Consider the following 23,917-nt stretch of genomic DNA (forward strand, 5'->3'; position numbering starts at 1 on the left):
TTGTGATTGAGGCAGTGCAGCGTCGGTTCACGAGATTGATCCCTGGGATGGCGGGACTGTCATATGAGGAAAGATTGAAAAGAGTAGGCTTGTATTCACTGGAGTTCAGAAGGATGAGGGTGGATCTTATAGAAACATATAAAATTATAAAAGGACTGGACAAGCTAGATGCAGGAAAAATGTTCCCAATGTTGGGCAAGTCCAGAACCAGGGGCCACAGTCTTAGAATAAAGGGGAGGTCATTTAAGACTGAGGTGAGAAAAAACTTTTTCACCCAGAGAGTTGTGAATTTATGGAATTCCCTGCCACAGAGGGCAGTGGAGGCCAAATCACTGGATGGATTTAAGAGAGAGTTAGCTAGAGCTCTAGGGGCTAGTGTAGTCAAGGGATATGGGGAGAAGGCAGGCACGGGTTATTGATAGGGGACGATCAGCCATGATCACAATGAATGGCGATGCTGACTCGAAGGGCCGAATGACCTCCTCCTGCACCTATTTTCTATGTTTCTATATTTCTATGTAACTGAACAGCATCTGAATTCACAATTTCTGAATATGGTCTATTAGTGCTTTTTATTTAAGACCTTTTTTTGGACAGTAATATCAATAGAATTCAAATTGTGACAATATGGTTTACATAGATCCATCTTAGAGACATAGTAAAGAAAATGATTTGTTAGATTTAATTAGCACTGTTTAGTAGTAAAATTACCAAATTCATACAGTAGTCTGTTCAATGTTGAACATGAATCCATTTTTTTACTACAGATTCTACTTTCTATCAGATGATGAACTGCTTGAAATCTTGTCTCAAACTAAGGATCCTACTGCTGTTCAACCTCACTTGCGCAAGTGTTTTGAGAATGTAGCTCATGTAAGTCAAAAACAAAGAAATATGAAAAGAACTGTTCTTAGGCTTGATAGATGCTTGATCAATGAGTTAAGGTATACCCCCTTCTTCTCTGGTTACTCGCACTAATTTGCCCTCCCACCACAGCAGCTAAGTATAAATGTCATGATCATTTGTAAAAGCTGCAGCTGACCTGAAAATCCTGAGGCCTGCATCAGTGTGGGGATGCCCTGCAGCACAGGGCAACTGTTTGCGAAAACTTCAATGTTGTGTTCTACTTGGTGCCTGACAGCTAATTGAAGACAGCAGGTGGTGCTGCAGAAAGAACAGCAGGCAGTGCCAAATTTAATGACTTTATTTCTGTTTTCCATGCAGTTACATTTTCAAGAGGATCTACACATCACACACATGTACTCAGCAGAAGGAGAGGAGATTAAGCTCTTCAAAAGCATCTATCCCACAGGAAATGTGGAAGACTGGCTGTTAGAGGTAGAAAAAATGATGAAGGCAAGTGTAAAAGATAACATCCGGAGATCCTTGAAAACCTATCCAGAGGTAAGAATAATGTGAAGCATTTTTATCCCATATGCTTATGTTAAAAAAAGACACTTTCTGCAATATTATAAATATATTTACTTTAGCCCAAATTCCATTTAACATTCATTGACTTTCTCTTACAAAACCTAAATAAAACACTTAAAAATGAAGAATGGAGTATGAGCCTTGTTACGTGAATTAATCAGAACAGAAAATGTCACATACTCAGAAGATTGGCAGCTAGGGTTGCCAACTGTCCCGTATTAGTCATCCTGTATATTGGGCTAAATATTGGGTTTTCACACAGAGAGTGGTGAATCTCTGGATTTCTCTGCCACAGAAGGTAGTTGAGGCCAGTTTATTGGCTATATTTAAGAGGGAGTTGGATGTGGCCCTTGTGGCTAAAGGGAAGGCAGGTACAGGATACTGAGTTGGGTGATCAGCCATGATCATATTGAATGGCGGTGCAGGCTCAAAGGGCCGAATGGCCTACTCCTGCACCTATTTTCTATGTTTCTATGGTTCTAAATTGGTTTGTCCCATACGGGACCACCCTTGTCCCATATCTGACTGCTACTACTTGGGTCGAGGGGACTGTCATGTTGGAGCGCCGCGTCCGGCCCCGCCTCACCCTTCCCGTTGGAGTGCAGCCCATGGGCCTCGTCCATGGCCCCGTCGGTCGGCAGCCCGGCCAGCTGTCCGACCTTCGGAAGTTTGTTTACCGCCGACACCCCTCCTTCTCATGGCCGGTCATCGGTACAGGAGTTGGATGGGGTGCCGGACTTTGTGCGCACCATCACGCGCCCCCGGCGCCCGGGCCAAACTCCTCAGCTGGCCTGTCGGCTGGCCTTTGTGTAAATCCCAGCACCCGGGCCAACTCATCATTCACCCAGCCACGGCTGAGTCAGTCAACGAATTGCCATTGGGAATTTGTCCCTTATTTTGACCTTTTGTCCCTTATTTGGGAGTGAGAAAGTTGGCAACCCTATTGGCAGCATCTATGGAGAAGGAAATAAAGTTAACATTTTGATAACTTTTCATAAGAACTGGGAAAGATAAAAATAAACATGTTTTTAAATTGCCGAGATGTGGGACATTGCACAGACATTCCCTTTATTATTCCTATCCTCCCCTTTGCTGCTTAAGACATAACTGGTGTCAGCCTGAAACATTAACACTGATTAGTTAGCACATTCTAAATATATCAACAATGGCTGGCATAAAGGTGAGGGGGAAGATATTGCGTATTCAGCTCCGAGGCTTGGTAAGTTACTGAATACCCCTACACTCAATGTTGAATCCAGGGGCGGAGGGAGATCAGACATCTGGGTAAAAGACTTTCAGTGCATTCTGTATTTCGTGGTGCTAAAGACACATGACATGTCCAATGTACCATTTTGATATTATGTGAAGAAATGCCAGCAAGTTGTCGGTTTGATACGCCCAGAAGAGAATCATCAAACATTTTCCTAGAATTATTCCATAATTAAACGATGGAATGACTTTTAGCCAAAAAAGTCAATGTAATTATTATAAGTTCCAGCCAAAAAGGGTTTCTCAATCAACATATTAAATTAATAGATAGCTGGGCCAGTCATAGTTCTTGAGAGAACTAATAGAGAATTACAAACTAATAAGTTTTTGTCTTTCTCATTTGGATAAAGTATATCTAAAATGGCAAGAGATGTAGTGGCCTCACTTCCCAATGTTACACTTTCACATCAATTCAGAAATGTAGTGTACTTTATTGCATAATTTAGCTATGATTCACACTATAAGGCGTGACTGAATAACATTTCAATGTTCAATCACATTTTATATACAATGCTTCCTTCTGAGCCTTCCGAACCTTCTGAATTTGTAGTCAGTGCTGTTTGTACTAACGTGCCCCCTTAAAACTGTCCAGTGAAGGTGATTTGACTATATTGGTGTCTAGTTTATTCCATTCCCTTAAGGTTCTTACAAAGAATGAGTTATTATGATTATCTGTCCTGGCGAATGGGGTTTCTATTTGCATTTCATTTCTCTTTCTTGTTCTCATTTCTGTTGAGTATGTTATGTATCTATCTGCAGTTATGCCCACGATCCCCTTTTGAATCTTGTACAACATGGCTAGTCTGTTCCTTGCCCTTCTTGTTTCCAGCGTTTCCCACTCCAGGTCGGACCGCATCTGGGTGACACTGCTACCTCTATTGTAGTTCCCGATGCAAAAGCCTGCTGCTTTCCTCTGTACTATTGATATGACCAGTTTTGTCATATCTTATGTAAACGGCTTATCTTCTCAGCCATTTACAGAAATGCACGAGATTATATGTGTGAGATTACAACTTCTTGTCAAATTACTGCAGAGCCTCAGTTTTGGTTAGTAAAGATAATCAAGTTAACGAGGTTCAGTGTGTTGAACTCAAGAAAGTATCTGAAGTTACAAAATCTCTCCTATTTTCCATCTTTTCACTGTCAATTCAATTCCACGTGCAAAGTCATGAAGGTGTTAGATTATATAAATAGAATGGGCACAAAAGATAATTATTTGCACCTTTGATTCTTATAGTTCTTTTCAGTTCTTTATGTTCTTTTATTATGAATCCATACCTGGTTCATTTCCCTTGACATTTTGGGTGTTGAAAGCAACCTATAGTTCAATGGACTGTAGAAACCTCAGGTAATGTCTCTCATGTCCTAAGTAGGATACTTGTAGAGAGATAAGGTGAAACATGACAGAAGACTCAAGGAACTGTGACGTTGGTTAACAAAAAAAGACACAATGTGCTGCAGTAACTCAGCAGATCAGGCAGCATCTACAGAGAACACTGGGGAGCGACGTTTCGGGTCAGGGCACTTCTTCAGACTGATTGTAGTGGTGGGGAGGGGGGCAGGGGGGCGGGGAGGGAGAGAGGAGAAAGATGTATGCCTATTTTGTAAGTCTGAGTAAGATGGAAGATAGGTGGGGGTGGGACAAAGCCAAGCAAGTGATAGATGGAAAAAGGGCACAAAGTGCTGGAACAACCCAGATGATCAGGCAGCATCCTGGAGAAAATGGATAGGCAACATTTCGGGTCAGTACCCTTCCTCAGACTGTTACAAAATAGGCATACATATAGGGCATACCTAATGTTACCTATTACAATCAAAACTGTTAATTTCTATGAATAAATAATTTATTTTTTAAGACAATGTCATATCTCATTGCTAGCATATTATATTCCTGAATATTATTTTCAAAATAAATCAAATTCACATAGATAACTACTATTAGCTTCTTTTGTTTCCCTATAAAACCCCTTCCATAGATTGTCTATTTACTTGTGAAAAAAATATTTGCAGAATTGTTAAAATCAAAGATCTGTTTAACTGTTAAATCAATTTTCCATTCTGTTAGTTGGGACCTTCGGATATTTAATTTCATAATGCATACTACATAAACGACATTATTCTGATTTTTGTAGACTCTTCGTACAGAATGGGTTTTGATCTGGCCTGGCCAGGTTGTTATTGCAGGCTGCCAAACCTTCTGGACCATGGAGGTAGCAGAAGCATTACAAATTGGAGATCTAAAGAGCAGACTGTTCCCAAAGCTTGCCAGTCAGGTTAGTATGGCAACATCAAGACCTCGCCCTCATCCCAATCTCCCTGCAGCTTGATGTTGACTTGTTTTCTTTCCTTCCCAGTTAAAACGAAGGGACATCTAGAAATATTAACTCAATTTTTTCTCAACTCTGGTGTGCTGATCTGCTGAATGTTTCTACCTTTTTCTACTTTATTTTAAATTTCCAGCATCTATACTTTCTTGACTTTCCTTTCCAACTATTTATGTCCAGCCTTACAACTATTCTGAATGACAGTGTCTGGATTCATACAGGGTGCTCCTCTACATCCATCATCCTACCAAGAATTACCCACAAAGATTCTACTTTCTCTATCCCAGGCATTTTATAGTATTCCATCAGAAAGCCCAACCAACGAGAAGGGGCTGATCCATAACTAGAGAAATCTAGGATGCCTGTTTGTGTGGGTGCAAAAGTCAACTCTATGTTAGTCATCTTAATTGCAATTCTGACATGATGATGTAATTTCTGCGATCAGCCAATGTCAGAGGGAACTAAATATGGCAGTGAGATTTTAATAGAGAAGCTCAGAGATGATAGCACGTGCTAAGTAAGTGACCGCTAGAAAGCGTGGGCTGTAATTAGTATGTTTGTGGACTAATTTTGGTGATGCGTTATAATTAACCTGATCAATGTGTTCAGTGCAGGTAGTGTGTAATATAGAAATAAGGAACTGCAGATGCTGCTCCACCAAAAAAGACACAAAGTGCTGGAGTAGCTCAGTGAGTCAAGTTGCATCTCTGGAGAACACTGATAGGTGATGTTTCGAGTTGGGTCTCTTCTTCAAACTAATTGTAGGGAGAGGGAGCAAGAAAGGAGGGACCTGGAAGGTAATAGGTGGATACTGGTGAGGAGGTTTTTGTTTGGGCCTAGGAGTACATAGGTTAGCCCTCTGCTGTAGACTGACCGTTCTGCATCAGAAAGAGGGAGGGAGAGACCATGTGGGCGGGTGGGGGAGGGATGTTGAAAAGCTGACAGGGGCAAGGACGGGGAGGCAACCTGTCAGAGGGGGGCAGAAGGGTGGAAGGAGGCTCAGTGGAGGTACTGTGAGGGGATGCTAGGGGTTTGGAAGGGAGGGGGGTGTAAGGCGTAGTGTAGTGGTGGAGAGCTGGGTGCTACTTCTCCTAACCGTCCCACCACTCCTCACACCCACCTTCCCTCTGAGCCCCTACATTGAGCCTCTTACATTTGAAAGGTTGGGATCAAGGATTGAGAAGTGCTGTTCAAGAAGTTAGGATGGATAATTAGCAAGCACTTTGTGAATCATGCTCACTACGTCCATCGAGCATGGGTGATGAATGGAGTGACAATTTAAACTCTTGAATTAAGCATCATTAAAACAAGTTTATTTGATCTGTGTGGTGTGGGGCCGATGTGTTGTTGGACTATCTAACAATAAATAATGATGAATGCAAGTTTTTCTTTTTAATCACTTTCTAATATCCTTTTATTTTGAATAAAAGCTGAATGATTTGGTGACACTTGTGCGAGGGAAATTGACAAGAATGCAAAGAACAATACTATCAGCATTGATTGTGATTGAAGTCCATGCCAAGGATGTTGTGGCTAACCTGCTGGAGGAACATGTTCAAAGTGAGAATGACTTTGAGTGGATCAGCCAGCTCAGGTAACAGCCTGCTTTATCAGTGGAAAGGACTGGATGATATGCAAGAGAAAACAGTATTGTAACAATGTAAAGATTATCCATCTACTTTCCCAATTAAAAGTCATATAATGATAGAACCCTTTTGTAATGATGTTCCCGATGTTGGGGGAGTCCAGAACCAGGGGCCACAGTTTAAGAATAAGGGGTAGCCATTTAGAACAGAGATGAGGAAAAACTTTTTACCCAGAGAGTTGTGAATCTGTGGAATTCTCTGCCTCAGAAGACAGTGGAGGCAAATTCTCTAGATGCTTTCAAGAGAGAGTTAGGTCGAGCTCTTAAAGTTAGCGGATTCAGGGGATATGGTGAGGCGGCAGGAACGGGGTACTGAATGTGGATGATCAGCCACGATCACAGTGAATGGCGGTTGTGGCTCGAACGTGTGCGGACGCGGCGCCAACAGACAAGAAGCCGAAGCAAAGAAGCCGAAGCCAAAGAACCGGATAGAAACAAGCCCGAAACGCCAATGAACCGAAAGAGTCCGAAGACGATACGCCTACTAACCATATAACAATTACAGCACAGAAACAGGCCATCTCGGCCCTTCTAGTCCGTGCCGAACACTTATTCTCACTTAATCCCATCTACCTGCACTCAGACCATAACCCTCCATTCCTTTCCCGTCCATATACCTATCCAATTTATTTTTAAATTATAAAATCGAACCTGCCTCCACCACTTCCACTGGAAGCTGATTCCACACAGCTACCACTCTCTGAGTAAAGAAGTTCCCCCTCATGTTACCCCTAAACCTTTGTTCCATCATTCTCAAATCATGTCCCCTTGTTTGAATCTTCCCTACTCTCAATGGAAAAAGCTTATCCACGTCAACTCTGTCTATCCCTCTCATAATTTGGTGACAATGGTGAGTAAGGTGGGCCAAAATTGTAGCACTATGGCGCAGCGTTTTTGCGCAAATATAGGTACAAGCTACAAACCGGCAAACATAGAAACAAATACAAACAAGATGAGAGGTTTTGTAATAGATAGAAGACAGACAGACAGACAGACAGACAGACAGACAGACAAGATAGATAAATAATCTTGTACCATCGTAACCATTGTGCAGAAGGGGTACACCAGTTACCTCTTAAACAATATTAAGAAGTAGCACATTGTCAAAGAGAAGAATAATATTGTAGGTATTAATATTAAGTGCATTTCCATCTGGTTCTGCAGAAGAATTGATATGACCAAGATGCTATGAACTCTGTTGCTATTCTCCTCACTGTTTACCACATTTCTGAATTTTATTTCATTTTTAATCCTTGAAATTATGCCCATCATACCCAAACTTAATAATCGCCACTGCCTCCCCTCGTCCGCTCAGCCCCGCACCTTCCAGTTGGCTGGCGGACGAGGGGAGGCAGTGGCGAGGAAATCCCAACTGCCTCCCCTTTGGCGGCGGCAATTGGCGGTGGACAGGGACGGCCAAGCCAAGGCAGCGGGGCGATTGTGCCGTTCCTGTCCGATGAGCGCTGACCTCTCTCTCTCTCGCTCTCGCTCTCTCGTTCCCTCTCCCTCTCCCCCTCCCCCTCCTCCTCCCCCTAACGGAATGCTATCAAATGTGTTTTAATTCCCAATATTATTATTTGTTTTAATCCATAAAGATGGATTAATTAAATCGTGAACTCGTGAAAGATTAAAACCACAGTGTTAGATTGTCACTGCTACCGTTGACACGTTATTACAGAATTCATTTTAACGGAAAATCAATGCTCTTAATATGGATTATCAGTACTGTAGTTATTTAATGAGCAACATTCACAACTATATGCTGGATTTATCCAGGTTTTACTTCTACTGTCTGTCATATACATCACAAACTTGGTCAGTAGATATTTCAGTTGAAATTCTAACGTTAATTCTGAAGTGGGAATGATGGAAACAGCATTTATCAATTTTTTTTTAAAATCTGGTGCGTGCAAACTGGGTATCTTCATTGCTGTTCATAGCACATACATCTAATCTGAATGTCCGGTAATGTGACGTTTTGACACTTTTAAACATATTACCAAAAGAACATTTACTGCAGTTATGTCCTTTGGCCATCTCTTGTCAGTTAGTGTGATGTTTAACCTGTCAGATGGGTATAGTCGGTTTTAACAGCTATTATTATAAAATGCCTTTAGAAATTTCCTTGCAACCTGTATATTTTGTTGTGCATAAATTATGTGGGAAACGAGAGTGTTTCTGTACCAATAGCAATAACGACCCATGCTATGGCCATGTCATGATAATTTTCGGTCCTTCACAGAAAACATGCTTGCAATAATCTGTAGTGTGCATGGTTAAGCATATATGTTACCATGGTCCAGGATTTATTGACACAGGTTGATCATACGCTGACCACATCTAATCTAACCACATTTTTGTTTGGAAGTGGAAAGAAATAATAGAAATTGCATTAATTACAATGTGTAAAAAGAGTTGAGATACTGTATTATAATTGAGCATAATTCCGACTGGTAACTACGCACTTCGTCCAAGCACATTAATGCACGCGTCATGCAAGCCGTCTTAAATGATCACCTAAACTGTCATTTGGCAACCTAAAAAGCTGCCTAGGTTGCCCGGCTGGCAACAGGGAAAAAAAGTTAAGTGAGAACCCTGAATGCTAGTTATTGATTACACACTAATAGGCCAATATCACGAACATTTGTCTCTCAATCCTCTGGGCGCCTGTACCTCCTCTCTAATGCATCATGCTAATGCATCAATTCCACCAAATTAGTTCCAATAATCCTCTATCGTTTCAACTAATCTTCCTGCATTATATTCTGCAATTTCCAGAACTTGTTCCCAAAGGCAAAGGTGTGGAGATCTTCCCTTTGGTACCTATTTATGTGTGCTTAGTGTAACAAACAATGTTAAAAAATTCCAAATCTGTGTATTTCTTGCAATGTGAGGCTCTCAGTTAAATGTTTCTCCACCTAACGCTAAATATGGACACCTGATTTTATTAGAATGACTTTGGATAATTCAGTAGAATACATTCTCCCATTGGGGATTGTGTGATTTTGTTTGTTGGGAAGCAGCAATTCACAGTGTATGTATGAAAGAAAAGTAGATGAATATCCATTCAGCCTTTTTCTCAATCTGAGCAATTAATGAAACTGGTTTAATAAGTGAATGGATTCTGCAATGTGTGGCAGACATGGGTGTTAAAGCATGAAAAATTATCTTTCAGATACTATTGGGCAAGGGACGATCTTCGTGTATGTGCAGTGAATGCTGAGTTTCTCTATGGCTATGAATACTTAGGAAACACTGGTCGTCTGGTCATCACCCCACTCACAGACAGGTAAAATGGTGTAGTACAAAGAAACTGCAGATGCTGGTTCATACCAAAGATAGACACAAAATGCTGGAATAACTCTGTGGGTAAGGCAGCATCTCTGGATAAAATGGACAGGCAACATTTTGCATTGGGACCTTTCCTCAGACAGATAAAATGGTAAAATTGCGTTCCTGTTAATTTTATAACATAGCATTCTGGTAAAAAATTCTATCATTACTGCTCAAGCAAGTCACCATTGAAACAATAATTTTCTTCATCGAATAACTTTGGTTGTTTTTCAAAATCAGAAATAATTCTGTCTCAGATTATTATCTCGGGTGGGGGCAAAGGGGACACGTCCCCCCCATGTTTTGAGAGGTGGGGGACATCCCCCCCCCCCAAGCTTTTGTGATCCTGATTTTAAAATCTCTGCTTTCCGCGAGGCAGTGTGGGTGGGACTGATGATCGAGGGCGCGATGATTGGAGTGGGGGGGGGGCGTGGTGGGACTGAGGATAGAGCGTGGCGATTGGAGGAGGGAGACATGGCACAGACCTGCGCCTCATCCGCAGGCAGGATCGATCCCGGCCGGGTCTCCGGCGCTGTCCCGAGTGCCCCCCCTCCCCCACGGGTGGCCAGAGAGATCGGGAGTCAGACGCGAACTGTACCCCCAGGCCCACATCCAGCGCAGAGAAACAGCGCTAAACCCAGCTGAACGCTGCCTGTCCCGCCAGGTGAACCTGCCTGGACTTGCGGGAAATATATGGCCAGCATGGAGAAGCAGCGCTGGTATCCCGTCAGTCCAGACAGGGCTGTAGTTAACCCGGTGAGACAGGCAGAGTTGAGCTGCATTTAGCGCTGGACTGAGCCTCCGAAGCCTCGCGAGTGTGTGTGTGAGTGTGCGCATGCACGCGAGGCCGCCAAAAGAAATTGTGTCCCCCGGTTCCCTCCATGTTTTGATTCCGCTCTTGAACTCTTGCAACACGGAATCCTGAAGCCTTGTTCATCATTGTTGTTCACTTCAATCAATCTAATTGTAATCCCCACGTACCATCAGCACGTCTCCTAGCCATGAGGGATGTTAATACCCTTGATCACTGCTATACTACCTATTGTTCGATCCATTGCCCTCACCTTCGTCAGTCTGATCATCTGTCAGTGTTGCTACCAGGCTACAGAGTTGGAAATGCAAGGCACCAATGAAAAAAGTATACAGCAGTAGTCAGCAGAGGTAGAGTGTCTATTTCAGAACTGGTTTGAGTCAGAGGACTGCAACAAGTTCAAGTTCACACCAGTCTGAATGAATGTACCTCGATTGTCACCAGTTTTATCAAGAAATATGTTGATAACTGTCTATTGACAACGCCAATTTGGGTTTATCTTAACGAGCAACCGAGTCTTTGAACTTGGCAAAGTTCCATTGTGTCATACAGGAAAATTAAATGTCTCCTATTTCCTTCTTTCATAAAGAAGAATTAATTTTTGAGTAATTCAATTATCACTTGACTATTGTTCTTTAAATTATTTAAAAATTCATTTTATTGAATATCAGCATTTTTTTAATTCTACATGTTTTCAGATGCTACCTCACATTAACCGGTGCTCTCCATCTGAAGTTTGGTGGAGCACCAGCTGGGCCTGCCGGCACAGGGAAAACAGAAACTACCAAAGATTTGGGTAAAGCTCTTGCGATTCAGACAGTGGTTTTCAACTGCTCTGACCAACTTGACTTCTTAGCAATGGGCAAATTCTTTAAAGGTTTGGCCAGGTAAGGAATAAGATGTGCTATGGTATTCCCAATACTCCACATAGTGAATAGCTAAATATATTTAAATATAATTTCCTTAGAATACAAAGCATGTATATGCTGCAAAGAAATTCATTAGCAAAGTTCGAGAAGGTAAGAGGTATGGATGTATTTATTGATCACTCATCGAAGTTTACAATCATGGACAGGGACGGGGTAGAATTTATCAAATATGTTCAAGTTTCTGACTAATAACTTCTCTCTGGGGTTTTTCAGCTCTGGAGCCTGGGCTTGTTTTGATGAATTTAATCGAATTGATATTGAAGTTTTATCTGTGGTGGCACAACAGATCACAACCATTCAGAAAGCGCAGCAACAACGGGTGAGCTTGAATCTACTCCCTGATGCTTTTGTTATTTTCTGACAACATCTTCATTTTCGGACTGGTGTAAGTGAAGAATCAAGCTCAATTATACCCCTCAAGCAAATTAGAATTAGGATTGTTCATTGAATCATAGTGAGCAAATGCTACTAAAATCAACATAAATAGTATCTAGCCCACCCAGTGTTAATCCATAATTATGTTAAGTACAATTTGTTACAGAATAAGGATTATATATTGCTTTGTTCTATATATTAAATGTTATTAAAACTAAATAGAGCCGATATTTATGAATATGAGAGAATATATATATAAATAAACTGAAACCTATTAGGTGCATACAAATGGAAAGAATCAGACTTGCAGAAATGAATTGTTATTCTAAGAAATACAACAAATTGGGAAGCAATCTTATTTTTTGAAACTCATCTGGATTTTGTGGACAGAAACAAAATATCAATTCCTACATCAGTTGGTGTCAGGCATTGGTCATAGAGGAAGTCGGATAACAAGCAACAATGAATAAAGGGCCTGTCCCACTTGGCTGTCATTCGCGCGCCATTTACACGACCTGCTAGCATGTGGGTAGCGTGTGGATAGCACATGGGTAGCGCGGGACGGGCGCATCAATGGAGTTGTGTGGAGGAGTGTGGACTTCGTCCTGAACTAAATCTTCTCGCGCCTCCGGCCTGTCGCGTAACTGACGGCCAAAGTGGGACAGGCCCAAGACCCTGGCGCGGCGCAACGTCTCACCTCAAACAGAGGCAGAAGCAGGCAAACGATCGCCGATCTCAGCCTGGGGCTCACGGCCATTGCGGATCCGGATCCGCCCCCACTCCTAACCTTGAAAATCTGAGAAAAAACTGACAAAGGTAAATTCAGAAAAGGTTGCAAAACAAATTTTCAAAAATTAATAAGGTTTGATCCTGACTTTGGGTACAATCTGTGTGGAGTTACAGGACATAAGTGTGAGAAAATTATAGGCCAGTTCGTCTAACTTCTATGGATGGTAAAATTTTAGATTTCATTATTAAGGATGAGGTTTCAGGGTACTTGGAAAAACATGACAAAATAGGCTAAAATCAGCATGGTTTTGTTAAGCGGATTTCTTGCCTGATAAATCTGTTGGAGTTATTTTGAGGGGATAACTAACAGGAGAGTCAGTGGATGTTGGCTACTTGGATTTTCAAAAGGTCTTTGATAAGGTTCTGCACGCGAGTCTGTTAAACAAGATAGCAGCACATGGCAAGATAGTCAGAGGCAAGATACTAGCATGGATAGAGGATTGGCTAACTGACAGAAAGCAAAGGATTGGGAATAAGGGGGCCTTTTCTGATTGGCTGTCAGTGACTAGTGGTGTTCTGCAAAGGTTGTTGTTGGGTGCACTACTTTTCACGTTATATGTTAACAATCTGGATGATGGAATTGATGGTTTTGTGGCCATGTTTGCGGACGATACGAAGATAGGTGGAAAGACAGATAGTGTTGATGAAGTGATGAAGCTGCAGAAGGACATGGATGGGTTGGGAGAGTGCGTAAAGAAGTGGCAAATGGAATACAGAATAGCAAATTGTACGTCATGCACTCCGGTAGAAGGAATAAAGGCATAGACTATCTTCTGAATGGTGAGAGGATTAAGACATCGGAGGTACAAAGGGACTTTGGAGTGCTGGTACGGGATTCTCAAAGGTTAATTTGCAGGTTGAGGTAAGGAAGGAAAATGCAATGCCAGCATTCATTTCAAGTGGGCAAGAATATAAAACAGAGATATAATGCCGAGGCTCTATAAGGTGCTGGTAAGGTCAGATTTGGAATATTGTGAGCAGTTTTCGGCCCCATATTTGAGGAAAGATGTACCGGTAATGATAATCTACGGATAATGTGGAAAGGATGTTTCCAGTAATGGAAGAATCTAAAAAAACAGAGGGCACAGCCTCAGAATAAAAGGATGTACTTTCAAGATGGAGATTAGGGGAATTTGTTTTAGCCAGAGTGTGGTGAATATGTGGAATTCATTGCCACAGATTGTTGTGGAGGCTAATACATTGAGAATTTTAAGACAGAGATTGAGAGGGTCTTGATTAGGAAGGGTGTCAAAGGTTACAGGGAAAAGGCAGACGAATGGGGTTGAGAGAGAAATATAGGTCAGCATGATTGAATGGCGGAGTAGACTCAATCGGTTGAATGGCCTAAATTCTGCTCTTGTATCTTATGGTCTTATAGAGTTCTCCCTGTGACCGTGTGGGGTTTCTCATGGTGCTCCTGTTTATTCCTACATTCTAAAGACTTGCAGGTTTCTAGGTTAAATCTGTAAATTGCGCCTAGTGTGTAGGATGCGAGTGGGATAACGTAGAATTAGTGAACAGGTGATGGATGGTGGTAGTCAGCGTCTCATGGAAAAATGAAACAATGGCATAATTTGCAGAAGAATGGTCTTCAGATATATTTTCTGGAAGAATAATGTGGCCACATTGGAAGCTTACAATAAAACAGACCAGGATTCTGCCATGTTAAGGGCAGGCCTTAATCAAAGCTTGTGTCATCCATGAAAACACAATTATTACAGAAAATCACAAAAAATACTTTAATTAGGTATTGTAAATACCCAGTTGCTTTATGTGTAGGCACGCCTGCTATAATTTACTGAAGTGTGCTAATTGTGCAGATAACATATGAATGGATTTATCAATCCAATTTTAAGTAAGATTCTATTATTCAGCAGCACATTGATGCAGCAGTTAGAGTTGCTGCTTCACAAGCCCCACAGACAGGAATTCCATCCTGATCTCCAGACCAGTCTGTGTGGAAAATTCACACATGGGTTTCCTCCCATATCCCAAAGATGAGTAGGTTGGTAGGTTACTGACTACTTAAAATACTGCTAAAATAGTTTGATGGCAGTAGAATAAAGTGGCGGATAGTTAATGAGGATATGAGAAGAAATATGGGAATGGTAGTGGATTTGTGTACAAGGGCGTTTAATTTTCATGAAGTGCAATGAAAGATTGCATAGTTTTGTTATCTTCGATATCTGCCTCACTGCCCTGATTTTCATCACAGGTTGAACGTTTCATGTTTGAAGGAATTGAAATTCCACTGATACCATCTTGTGCTGTATTCATTACCATGAATCCTGGCTATGCTGGTCGCACAGAGTTACCTGACAATCTTAAGGTAGGCGATGCTTTAATGCCTGGGTATTCTTCAAATTTAATTTGTGCACCCATACTATTTGAAACAGAATGAAAAGCAGAAATTGTACAGCATGTTGGCAGGAAGAGGTGAATTAAAGTGAGAATATACGGTAAGCAAATTTGTGCCTAGCCCTGTCCCACTGTACGAGTTCATTCAAGAGCTCTCCCGAGTTTAAAAAAAAATCAAACTCATGGTAAGCACGTAGAATGAACGTAGCGGGTACGTCGGAGCTCGGGGACGTCTCTTAGCGGCTCGTAACACTAACGGCAGGTACTCGGGAAACGCGGTAAGCTCGGGAAGATTTGGGAAGATTCATGAAGATTTTTCAACATGTTGAAAAATGTCCACGAGAGCCCCAAATACCTATGAGCGGCCATTACCGTAAATCTCCGAGTTCGAATCAGGGCAAACTCGGGAGAACTCTTGAATGAACTCGAATGAATTTTTTCAAAATTTTGATGGGAATAGAAGCTATATAACTGTTCGCTGGTGTCATATATTTTTTTAATAATGTATTACTTTTTTTTCTTATTTTGTTGATTTCAGTGATGTCATTAGAGGCATCCGTGCACCTCTGCATTGAACCTTTCATAACATTCAATTTACTTGTTAGCACACATGTACTCATCAAAGTGATAAATGTACACTTATATAACATTTTTAATGTAACAAAGTGGCAGCTTTAGTACAGAGGATGTAGGCCTGCATCTGGGTTAGAAGATTGTGGCATCAGCTCATTCAATAACATTCAGAGGATAGGTTAGTTTTAGTCACCCTACTTTAGGAAGGATATTTTTAACTGGAAAGAATGCAGAGAAGATTTACAGAGTTGTTGGCAGTTCTTAAGGGCCTGAAATACAGGGAGAGGTCGAGCAGGATAGGATATTATTCCTTGAAGCACAGGAGGATGGGGAATGATCTTATAGGGGTGCATAAGATCATAACGAGAATAGATAGGGTAAATGCACAGAGTCTTTTAACCAGAGTAGGGGAATCAAGAACCAGCGGACATTCTGTAGGTTTAAGGTGAGAGGGAAAAGATATAATAGGATCTTGAGAGGCACCATTTTCACACACAGGGTGGTTGATTTATGGTACAAGCTGCCAGAGGAGGTGGTTGTGGCAGGTAACACTTTTTAAAAGGCATTTGGACAGTGTACATAGATAGGAAAGGTTCATGGGATTATGGCCCAATCACGGGAAGGTGGAACTAGTGTAGTTGGGGCATCTTGGTCGGCATGAGCTGGTTGGGCCAAAGAGTCTGTTTCCGTGCCGTAAGACTCTAGGTATTTCAATACAGTTTTGAGGAAGTATTTTATAGTCGGAGGAGCCATCTCTTTGAAGAGCCAGAAAAGTGAAGTCTGCCCACCATCAAAGGTTATAAACAATCTCCTGCATTATTCAAAGAAGATCAAGGGATTTTATCAAGTCTAGCCAATGTTATCTCTCAGTTAGCATCTGCATAAAACCCATATGATCTGGTCACTTATTGAGTTCTGTGGGATCTTGATGAATGTAAATAAGTTACAACATACTGTACAATATAGAAAATATAATATTGACTTTTTCTGACCAAATTTTATTTCACATACTGACCTGATAATCAGTCAATAATAAGTAATGGAAATGTTTTACCTTTATTATGGGCCCTCACTGCCCTACTGCATGCTACCTGTCCTGTCTTCCTGAAAAGGTTAGGAAGAATTATTAATTAAGCACAGTCATATTCCTATCTTAGACACAAGTGTTCATGCATTTAGATTGTCTGTTCATTGATTTGTTGTACATTAATATTTCCTGATGTTTTGTTCAGGCTTTGTTCAGGCCTGTAGCCATGATGGTTCCTGACTATGCCATGATAGCTGAGATTTCTCTGTACTCCTTTGGGTTCAGCAATGCCAAAGTTCTCGCAAAGAAAATCACCACAACTTTCAAACTATCCAGTGAACAACTTAGCTCACAGGTAAATCAACAACTTAAAAATTAAAAATACCATTATTGCAGTTTAACGACTCAGTACATCTTTAGTCTTTCTTTATTGAACCATATCAAATAGTATGTGGACAAAAATGCTGGAGAAACTCAGCGGGTGAGGCAGCATCTATGGAGCGAAGGAATAGGTGACGTTTCGGGTCGAGACCCTTCTGCAGCCTGATGAGTGGGGGGGGGGGGGGGGGGGGGGGGGGGGGGGCTGTGGGAGAGCTGGGAAGGGGAGGGGAAGGAGGGGTGAAAGCAAGGACTGCCTGAAATTGGAGAAGTCACTGTTCATACCACTGGGGTGTAAACTACCCAAGCAGAATTTGAGGTGTTGCTCCTCCAATTTGCGGTGGGACTCACTCTGGCCATGGGGGAGGCCCAGGACAGAAAGGTCAGATTCAGAACGGGAGTTAAAGTGTTGAGCCACCGGGAGATCAGGTTGGTTAATGCGAACTGTGCGGAGGTGTTGGGCGAAGCAATCGCCAGGCCTGCGCTTGGTCTCACCAATGTAGAGCAGTTGACACCTAGAGCAGCAGATGCAATAGATGAGGTTGGAGGAGGCGCAGGTGAACCTCTGCCTCACCTGGAAAGACTGCTTCAGTCCTTGAATGGCGTCAAGGGGGGAGGTAAAGCGACAAGTGTAGAATTTCCTGCAGTTGCAAGGGGGTGGTTTGGGTGGGAAGGAACAAATTGGCCAGGGAGTTACGGAGGGAACGGTCTCTCCATATCAAATAGTATGTTGGGTTATCTGAAGAAATCGTCTTTCTTGTTTTCTGAACAAATATGACATGAAATTCTTGTAACCTTTCATTTACATTTGAGCCCATCATAATAAAGGTGGTTCTTGCTTCTTCCTCCTAATTAAACAATGTTTTGAACTATGTATTTTGCTACATATATTCATCCACTGCATTTAAAACAAAAATAACAATACCCTGTACTAGAGAAACCTGTACTCATCACCGTGTATTATTTTGGCTTGTGGCCATTGCAGATTTCCCTGGTCATAGCAATCTTTGTCCTGAAACCATGATAAATATTGATTTATCTAATTTATTACACAAGGTCAGCAAAATGAGCGTGGTCATCTTTAATGCATTTTATTTGCTCATATTTTCCTCCCATGACATTAAGCCCCTGAGACACAAGAGGGAATTAATCTTTTTCCCTTTTGCATTCTCCCATTTATGAGTTTTCCTTCACAGTTTATTGATAAAATTCTAATATTTAAAATAAAAATTTAAAAAGGTGCTGGAAAGACTCAAGAAGCTGCTATTGTTAGAAATAGTTCATGTTTCAGGTCAGTAACATTTCAACAGAATAGGCTATGTTAATTCTGAGCTTCTTATTGAAGATGTCTGGCGGCTAAATATTTCCAGCGTTTTCAGCAACTATTGTTTTGTATTTTTGTACCTTTAATGTTTCAGAGATTGTAGGTAAAATGATTTAATGGAATGTCAAAATGACCTTGTATCTTCTCACTAGTTCCATATTTCTTCCATCTTGACAACCTGAATACAAACCCATATGGTTTATAAAATATAATTTGATTATTAATTAATGTCTCTACTTCAGGATCACTATGACTTTGGAATGAGAGCTGTAAAAACGGTGATATCTGCAGCAGGGAACCTGAAGAGAGAAAATCCTAATATGGATGAGGTAAAGGGCTAATGGAATAGAGTTTTGATCCTAAAACAAAATAGTACTTCATCAGTCCCAATGCTGAAAATATATTATCGATTGAAATGCTGACTAAACTGAATTTCAAATTGAATAACAGATCCAGTCCTGCAATTAGATTGTTTGACAGCCAGTATGTTATTCATGGAATAATCCATAATGTTTTTATATTTATGAAGAAAAACAACCGTGTTGCATTTAGAATAACACATTGCCAATGTATTATACAGTACATAAAATAATTTACAATAATCAAGCATATTATACACATAAATTACAGATAGTGATTGCAAAAAGATTTCATAAAGATATACCAAAGATATTATGAAAAAAATGTATGGTAAACATTATACCTTACAATCGTAAATGACTTAATCGTCACAGTCTGTAAATAGTCATGTGTATATATATTTTTTAAAGCAATGTATTATTAACACATAGCCAGATTTCTTAATTCGAATTAAATGTTCAAGAAGTAAATTACACAAGAGTAAATGGTATCCAGAATCAATTTCATTTTGAGTAATAGATTATGAGAATATATTGAACTAGTTAGGAATATATTGAAGTTGGCTATTCTATCCAAAAGCTGTCTTATATTTGATGCATGGCCCCTGCAGACCCTCAGATGATTAGATGTGAGCCCTAATCTTAGATGTACGAGGTAGGACTTGAAATTGGCTCGTCATTTTGAACAGAATTATTTGAAAAAAGAAGAAGGTGCTGAGAAAAAAAAAAATCTACTTATTAATTATTGCTAAATTAGGGTTCCAGCTAATCCAGATCTAGTCACAAGTTATTGCTTTAATTAATGTTGAGAAAAGTATTGGTTTTCTCCATAATAAGTGTTTTCATTGGGAACATTGTCACTGTGGAGAAAGATGTTGAGCTAATATGTATGAAAACAATACTACACTAATTGGTTGTGGCTTCACAAGCTAATTCGCAGAATGGAGTGAATTCTTCTTTCCTGCAGTATTATTGCTTTTTCCCTTTGGAATTTTATACATTGCTGTGACTTATCAACTCGACAGACACACCTTGATATTTGCAGGCAAGCATGCAGGGAGAAAACAGGACACAATTTAACAGACAGGGACCCAAAGCAGGCGAAATCTGAATATATTATGAGAATCTCATTTGAATTATTTTCACTACTTCCCAATGAGTAGCTAGCCAGATTCAGAGGTTTTTGTGGCTGATGCATAGAAGGTTTTGAACAAGAGGCCCTCAGATGAAAACAGGAGAGGAGAGATTGCATTGTGATTGGATCATATTGTAGGTGGCAGAGATTTGATATTTCAATCATTGGGAGGCTTGGATCATGACAATGCTTGTTCTGACCCACAAACCCTGTTTGGAGTGCATTCAAATGCAGTTCTTAATTCCCTTTGGTTACTCGGTTTCCTGAGCTCTGTGAAACCTAGTGCATGGCTGTCGGATACATCTATATTATTAGGATTATTAAAGGTTATTCAATTCAATTCAATATAATTAAAAGTCTCATCTTGACCACTTCCTGTCTGCGCTGTATATTGATTTTGGAAAAAACGCTATCATATATTGCTATGATTTTTGGCCATTGTACTCACAGTCCTCCTCCACTGAGCAGGCCCCGAGGACTTTTCCTACTGATGAAAAATAAAAAGATTATGAGTGTTTAAAACAACCTTGAGATCCTCTCGCCTGTCAATCAACGCGATGAAGGTAACGCCCCTTCCGGGGCGGGGGGTGGGTGGGGCGTTATCTTCATCGCGGTGATTGACAGGCGAGAGGATCTCAAGGTTGTTTTAAAACTATAAAACCCCGGATGCGTGAACATGACTCAGTCACTCTGCAAGATCGTGGGGATAGGCCACTACTCTCATTCTAGGCTGTGAATCAACTGAACTGTGAGTCTGCAATGTACTTGCAATAAATGATTTGTTAGCCCTTAATGAAAATGAAATGAGTTGTTTGGCCTGCCCTGTGCTTGAAACTGCAATGGAAATGAAATGAAAATGTAATGAGCTGTTTGGCCTGCGCTGTGCTTTAAACTGTAATGGCAATAGAAATGAAGTGAAAATGCAATGAACTGTTTGGCTTGGCCTGCCCTGTGCTTGAAACTGTAATGGCAATGAAAATGAAATGAAAATGCACTCAGCTGTTCGGCCTGCCCTTTGCTTGAAACTGCAATGGCAATGGGAGTGAAATGAAGATGCAATTAGCTGTTTGGCCTGCCCTGTGCTTGAAACTGCAATGGCAATGGAAGTGAAATGAAAATGCAATGAGCTGTTTGGCCTGCCCTGTGTTTGAAACTGCAATGGAAGTGAAATGAAAATGCAATGAGCTATTCGGCCTGCCCTGTGCTTGAAACGGCAATGGCAATGGAAGTTAAATGAAAATGCAATGAGCTGTTCGGTCTGCCCCGTCTTTGAAACTGCAATTGCAATGGAAATTAAGTGAAATTGCAATCAGCTGTTTGGCTTGGTCTGCCCTGTGCTTGAAACTGCAATGACAATGGAAATGAAGTGAAATTGCAAACAGCTGTTTGGCTTGGTCTGCCCTGTGCTTGAAACTGCAATGGCAATGGAAGTGAGATGAAAATGCAATCAGCTGTTTGGCTTGGCCTGCCCTGTGCTTGAAACTGCAATGGCAATGGAAGTGAAGTGAAAATGCAATGAGCTGTTTGGCTTGACCTGCCCTGCGCTTGAAACTGCAATGGCAATGGAAATGAAGTGAAATTGTAATCAGCTGTTTGGCTTGGACTACCCAGTGCTTGAAACTTCAATGGCAATGGAAGTGAAATGAAAATGCAATTAGATGTTCAGCCTGCCCTATGCTCGAAACTGCAATGGCAATGGAAGTGAAATAAAAATGCAATGAGATGTTCGGCCTGCCCTGTGCTTGAAACTGCAATGGCAATGGAAGTGAAGTGAAAATGAAATGAACTGTTTGGCTTTGCCTGCCCTGTGTTTGAAACTGCAATGGTGATGGAAGTGACGTGAAAATGCCATCAGCTGTTTGGCTTGGTCTGCCCTCTGCTTAAAACTGCAATGGCAATGGAAGTGAAATGAAAATGCAATGAGCTGTTCGGCCTGCCCTGTGCTTGAAACTGCAATGGCAAAGGAATTGAAATGAAAATGCAATGAGCTGTTCGGCCTGCACTGTGCTTGAATCTGTAATGGCAATGGAAATTAAATGAAAATGCAATTAACTATTCATCCTGCCCTGTGCTTGAAACTGCAATGGAAATGTAAATGAAATGAAAATGCAATGAGCTGTTTGGTCTGCCCTGTGCTTGAAATGAAATGGAAATGAAATGAATTGTTTGGCCTGCCTGAAACCACTAATTTCGGCCCACAAGGCCCTTATTAGCCGAGAAACCAGTCCTTTTTGCCCTGTATTAACCCAGGAGGAGCATTTTGACCCAAAAGGCCCAAGCCAGGCCAGGAAAGTCCAGAAAAAGTGCTTTTCACTGAGATTTCACTTTTTTTTTTAAAGAGCCCCTTCAGCCCATCAAGCCTGTACTAGCCCAGGAGGAGGCCTTTCGGCCCACCAGTAAGTATTCCCCCTGCAAGTATTAAACCTCACCCCAGTATTTTTCTCCCTCCCTTCATTGTCTCCCTGTGAGATCCAGGCCAGGATAGACTTTCCTCTTTCATTATTGTGATCTGCAGAAAAAGATGAAAAATGTCTAAAATTGATTTTCAACCCTCTCCCCCTTCTCTCTCACAGTGTCTCTCACCTGCTTTGGGCAGAATTTCTGCCAGTTTCTGAGCTGCCAGCCCACCAGGCCTGAGTGACTGAGCTGCCAGCCCACCAAACCTAAGTGACTGAGCTGCCAGCCCAAGAATCCATTTGGCCCACAATGTCCATACTAGCCCTCTGGAAACCAGTCCCTTTGGCCCACAACACCCATACTAGCGCTCCAGAAAGCCCCCCCCCCCCCACCCCCCACTGGCCACCAATATTGGAATTGGTGGAGAGTTGGAATATTGCGTTGGTGGACCAGCCCTCCCATGTGAACATGAGACCCAACGGGTCCCACTTAGTCTAGTGATTGCTAAATCGAAGGCATATGGACTCATTGACATAATAAAATGTCCCCAATGTCTGATCCCTATCCCGCATCAATGCTCCTCTTTTGCTGCTTAATATGAGATGTTAGAGGGACAGGCCAAGTCTTACTGTTCCTTATAAATGTCCATCCTTTGAGGTTTTAGAATTTTCATTCAACATCACAGTGTTTAGCAATTTTGGACTGAATGGGACTTACTTAAACTTACCTGTATTAATATCAATTCAAGATGTGAGTGCACAAAGAAGTGTAGGCCCTCATTAGCTTTGACATACACAATTTACTAACCCCAACATGGAGCAAGAATGAAAAGAAGACATGGAGTCAAATAGAAATAAACTGCAGTTAGATCTAATAGAAATACTAAAAAAATTCTCATATCATTTAAGCTAACAGCTATGCTATGTTTTAGGAGCTGATATGTCTGAGAGCAATCCGTGATGTGAATGTGCCCAAGTTCTTGCAAGATGATCTCAAGCTCTTCAATGGGATTGTGTCTGATCTCTTCCCCAAGATTAAGGAAGAAGCCATTGACTATGGCATTCTGGAGCAATCCATTCGCAGAACATGCGGCAAGAAAAGTCTGAAAGATGTTAATGGTTAGTTACTTTTCAAGGAAGAAATATCCTTAAAGTGATTGCACATAGAGCATGAGTATCGGTAATCATGCAACATACAATTGAAATCTGACCTATAAAATTGATTCATGTATATATGTATTTTACAATAATCTTTCAGGAAATCACATCTGAACAACGAAATAATTTAAAAAGGTCATCAGTTACTTCTAGGTTTGTTGACTAGACGGTTGGAACAGAACCTGTCGTGTACAGTAATTCAGAATCTTGGAGGTGCAACAATTCTGGGGATATCAAGATGTTTTAGAGATGAAGCCTTAAGTAGTCATGCCCCCTGTCCTCCAGCATTAGCAGGATCCCATC

General features: G+C 41.2%; 1 protein-coding gene across 1 annotated transcript in view; it reads left to right on the plus strand.

Annotated features, from left to right (window-relative positions):
• Window positions 1-23,917, plus strand: part of dnah1 (dynein, axonemal, heavy chain 1) — a 217,222-nt gene that overhangs the window by 68,036 nt on the left and 125,269 nt on the right. The window contains exons 24-34 of the mRNA XM_055647806.1: window positions 768-873; window positions 1,225-1,404; window positions 4,833-4,973; window positions 6,455-6,618; window positions 9,845-9,958; window positions 11,512-11,700; window positions 11,956-12,061; window positions 15,122-15,235; window positions 17,070-17,219; window positions 18,809-18,895; window positions 23,389-23,575. Coding sequence (XP_055503781.1) covers window positions 768-873; window positions 1,225-1,404; window positions 4,833-4,973; window positions 6,455-6,618; window positions 9,845-9,958; window positions 11,512-11,700; window positions 11,956-12,061; window positions 15,122-15,235; window positions 17,070-17,219; window positions 18,809-18,895; window positions 23,389-23,575 — 1,538 coding nt within the window. The remainder of the gene's footprint in view (window positions 1-767; window positions 874-1,224; window positions 1,405-4,832; window positions 4,974-6,454; window positions 6,619-9,844; window positions 9,959-11,511; window positions 11,701-11,955; window positions 12,062-15,121; window positions 15,236-17,069; window positions 17,220-18,808; window positions 18,896-23,388; window positions 23,576-23,917) is intronic.

Source organism: Leucoraja erinacea, chromosome 16 (genome assembly GCF_028641065.1).
Source record: "Leucoraja erinacea ecotype New England chromosome 16, Leri_hhj_1, whole genome shotgun sequence".
Lineage (NCBI taxonomy): Eukaryota > Metazoa > Chordata > Chondrichthyes > Rajiformes > Rajidae > Leucoraja > Leucoraja erinaceus.